This window comes from Tympanuchus pallidicinctus, unplaced genomic scaffold, assembly GCF_026119805.1.
Source record: "Tympanuchus pallidicinctus isolate F22 unplaced genomic scaffold, pur_lepc_1.0 scaffold2, whole genome shotgun sequence".
NCBI lineage: Eukaryota > Metazoa > Chordata > Aves > Galliformes > Phasianidae > Tympanuchus > Tympanuchus pallidicinctus.
In genome coordinates this window covers 46,012,234-46,016,088 of record NW_026294721.1, presented here as the reverse complement: position 1 = coordinate 46,016,088, position 3,855 = coordinate 46,012,234, and the positions used below count along the sequence as shown (strand labels likewise).

Sequence of the window (3,855 nt, the reverse complement as noted above, 5' to 3'; positions counted from 1 at the left end):
TCCAAGGAACAGGAGAAGAACTGTTCTCAGCTCAACAAAGGGCTGCCGAGTGTGCGAGAACGCCGCCAGGTACAGGACATGGTGGGAAGGAGAGGGACAGCATGGCACCGAAAGAGCCATAGTGTGGAACAAAGTAGCTGGGTGACATGGCTGGCCCTGAGCGCCTCTGGCCAGTGCACCTCTCCTCCTGCCCCGGAGCATTTCCAGGGGATGTGCCAGCTCCTAGGCTGGCCTAGGTGCATGCAGGCCCAGCAATGCTGTGTCCAGCAGCACACTGAGCTCAGCCGGGCTGTTTGTGTCCAGGAGCTGCCTCCTAATGGGAGTCAGGAGTGTCGGCGCTGCTGGGGATGCATGCTGGTGGCAATGGAGCCAGCTGTATCCCACACACCTCCTTCTTCCCACAGGTGGGCAGCAGGCCACTGCAAGCTGTGCTGCCAGGCAGCAGGAACCAGGAATCATCCCTCCGTGAGGTTCATCTGCCGTTACTACCCCACCTGGAGAGCACTCATGCCTCTGGGAGTCACAGTGCACAGGTAGGGAGCCCTGGGGAAACCGGGCAGAACATCTTCCCGAGTTCAGGGAGCAGGGCAGCAAGAGGAGCTGAGTGCTGCCCCCAGGGCTCCCTGCAGAGCCTCGGGGGAGCCTTTCCAGTACAGACACGTAGAGCACAAAGGGAAAGGACCCCTCTAAATTAGCTCTGTTTCTCTTGCAGGTGGACAGGAAGAAGCTCAGGCAGGCACCGCCCCACAGCAGTGACTCCAGGGAGGGCAGACAGCAACCTTTGCCAAGGCAGGCAATGCCACTGGCAGGTGCACCCCAGCATGCAGCTTCTGCACGTACAGAAGTTCACAAATTGCCCCCTCTGCAAGCACCAACCTCCATGCATTCCCCAAGAAGCAGTCACTATTCTATGGGATCTACAGCTTGCAGACCGCCCCCACTTGTTCCATGTCCTCCAGGCAATGCTCAGCAGCAGGATATGCCAGCGAGGGCCAAGAACTGGGAGGCAGATAAGCTAGTCCCTATGCCCCCCCTCCAACCAGCACATAAAACAACAAAGTCGCTAGCGTTGGCATATCTTAGGCGTCCAGTAGCTGCAAAAATGGCAGAAGTTTGCCAGAAGCCAGTCGCTGCAAGACCAAAACCTTGCTGGAAACCGGCACGTCCACAACAAGGCCCACCCACCCGCACTGTGGGAGCACCAAGAACAACCGCTCCAGTGCCGGTCCCTGAGGCTGGGAGTGGCCCTGCAGATGAGGTGCTACCAGATCCCAGTGCTCAAGAGGGCGTAAGAGATGCTGATGGGGCTTCTACCGCAGCACAGCAGGCAGCGGATGATGGTGCTGAAGCTGCGGGTATTCCTCGGGGCATGCCGTCTTCCAAGGATGTTGAAAAGAAGATGCGCTCCTGGGTGAAACAGCACATGTTCTTACCCTGCTTACTTTGCGCTTCCCGAGACGTTGTTCTGGAGGACATACAGGAAGAGAGGAAAGACACCCCTGAGAGAGAGGCTGCAGCAGAGGCAGCTGAAGTCTCGCTGAGAACACCGTCTGGCGAGGCAGAGGCCCAGCCTGCAGCTTCTGCTGTGTCTGTGCACCCTCAGGACAAGGTGAGCAAGGCACATGTGGTTGGCAACAGGTGTGAAACAGTGGCAGGTTGTGAAGCATGTGTGGTGGAGTGAAGCCTGCCAAGATGAGCCCTGGTGTAGTGGGCCGGCTGCCAGGATGTGTCAGCGGCTGCGGAGACGGGGTGGCTTGTGTGTAGGGGTGCAATGTACAAAGCCTGTGCAGCTCTAGGAAGCAGGGCAGCTGTGACCAGGGGGCTCAGGGCTACCCTTGGGGCTCTTTGCAGGGCCTTCTGGAAGCCTTTCCAGCAGGTATACATATGGTATGAAAAGACAGGGTCCTCCTAACTTCGCTTTTCTCCTCCATTTCTCTTGCAGGTGGACAAGCTGGAGCTCAGGGAGGCACAGGCCCCCAGCAGTGTCTCCAAGAAAGGGAGACAGCCTCAGTCAACTTCTGGAGCATCTCTCGTTGTTCCTGTACCCCCACTCCAGCCTGCACATGCCACACAAAAGTCACTCCAGTTGACATATCGTGGATATCCAGTAGCCCCAAGACCAAAACCCAGACAGAAACCAGCAGGTCCACAGAAAGGCGCACCCACCCGCACTCTGAGAACAAGAACTGCCCAGGTGCCGGCCCCTGAGGCTGGAAGTGGCCCTGCAGATGAGGCACCAGGTCCCAGTGCTCAGGAGGGCAGAAGAGATGATGATGATGGGGCTTCCACCTCATGTTCTGTCGCAGCACAACAGGCAGCAGATGATGGTGTCAAAGAGGCTGGGACTTCTCAGAATATGTCGGGTGCCGTGTACATGCGCTATAGGCCACTCTCCCTTATGAGAGTGCGTGTGTACTTGTCCTGCAGTCTTTGCAAGTGCAAATACGTTGTTGAGAGGGATGTCAGGAAGAGTTGGAGGATACCCCTGAGCGAGATGCTGCAGCACAGGAAGCCAGTGAGAACACCATCTGGTGAGGCAGAGGCCCATCGTCCAGCTTCCTCTGTGGCTGCTCATAGCAGGCATACCTAGCCCCAGCTCACTGCCAGATGACTTGGGAGACCACAAGCCCATGCTTTTTTTCTGTGGGACAATTGAGAAGACAGCCCTAAGTAAAACGGAGCAGCAGAGGCAACCGACATCCCAGCAAGCATGTCTAGAGCCCAGTCTCGTGAGGCAGAGGCCAAGCCTTTGGCTTCTGGTGTAGCTGCGAACTCAACAGCACAAGGTAAGGAAGGCACACGTGGTTGGCCATGGGGTTGAAATGGAGGCAGGGTCCAGAGAGTGCATGGTGGGGTGAAGCCTTGCAAGCTGAGCACTGCTGTAGCAGGCTGGCTGCCAGGGCTTGTCAGGGTGTGGAGTCTCAGGGATGGGAGATAGCCTCTGTCAACTTAAGGACTGTCCCTTCACGTTTTGGAAGCAAACCAGACTGCAGATGACGGTGCTAAAGCTGATGTAGTTAACAAAATACGCAAGTTAGAGATGTAGTCAACGAAATACGTAAAGCGGGGGCTGTCAAGGTCACCAGGCGTAACCAGGCGTAATCTGTGTGGGCCCCTTGCGTGGTTAGTTAATACGTGAAAGGGGGGCTGTAACAGTCATCAGCCTCTGCGGGGGCTCCTTGACTCATGAGAAACCATGATGAGACATGGCAAGACAAGACATGCCACATGTCTATTGGGCATAGATAACCGTAGCAAGGGTGATTGGTAGCACTGTGATATAAGGGACAACTATAAGAAGAGTGTGTTGCTTGCAAGAAACGCCATTTGCCGCTCACCACATCGGTGTCATAAAAGTGTGTGATTTGGCCGGGGCTGTCTGAGCACTTCACGACGGGACATTATTCAGAGGTTGCCGAAGCAAAGGCAACAAGCTGATGTCTCTTCTCAGGTCCTTCTAGGTGCCAGTGAGGCTGATGGTCCACCTTTGCCAGGATGGTGCTCTGGGCTCTGAGCAGGGCTTTCACCTGAAGCTGCATCAAGGGACAGCAGGAGGAAGAGTCATGAGGTTGCTGGCACCAGGCAGCTCCCTGCAGATGGCTGCTGCCAACTCAAGGATTTTGGAATTTTGAATAAATCTTTTATTAACTTTCTCTCGGCTGTGTGCCTGTGTGTGCTTGTGCTGTGTGCTCTTAATAGCAGACAGTCCCTGTGCCTGTGGGGCCAGTGACTGGAGTGCCATCTCTGGCTAGCGAAGGGGCAAACCAGATCAGCCTGGGAGTGCATGAGGCCTGTGAAGAACTGGCTGAGAGGCCCTCTAAGGCACCTCTCGCTCTCTACTCTGCCCTCCTGAGG

The 3,855-nt window shown here is 56.0% G+C and overlaps 1 protein-coding gene across 1 annotated transcript; it reads left to right on the top strand.

Moving 5' to 3' along the window:
- The first annotated feature begins 347 nt into the window (after positions 1-347).
- On the top strand, positions 348-3,609 carry LOC128080592 (DNA translocase FtsK 1-like). Its single transcript, XM_052682965.1, has 4 exons — positions 348-533; positions 713-1,609; positions 1,943-2,786; positions 3,452-3,609. Exons 1-3 carry the CDS (start codon positions 348-350, stop codon positions 2,588-2,590), a joined length of 1,731 nt encoding a protein of 576 aa, XP_052538925.1. The 3' UTR covers positions 2,591-2,786; positions 3,452-3,609.
- Positions 3,610-3,855: the final 246 nt, after the last annotated feature.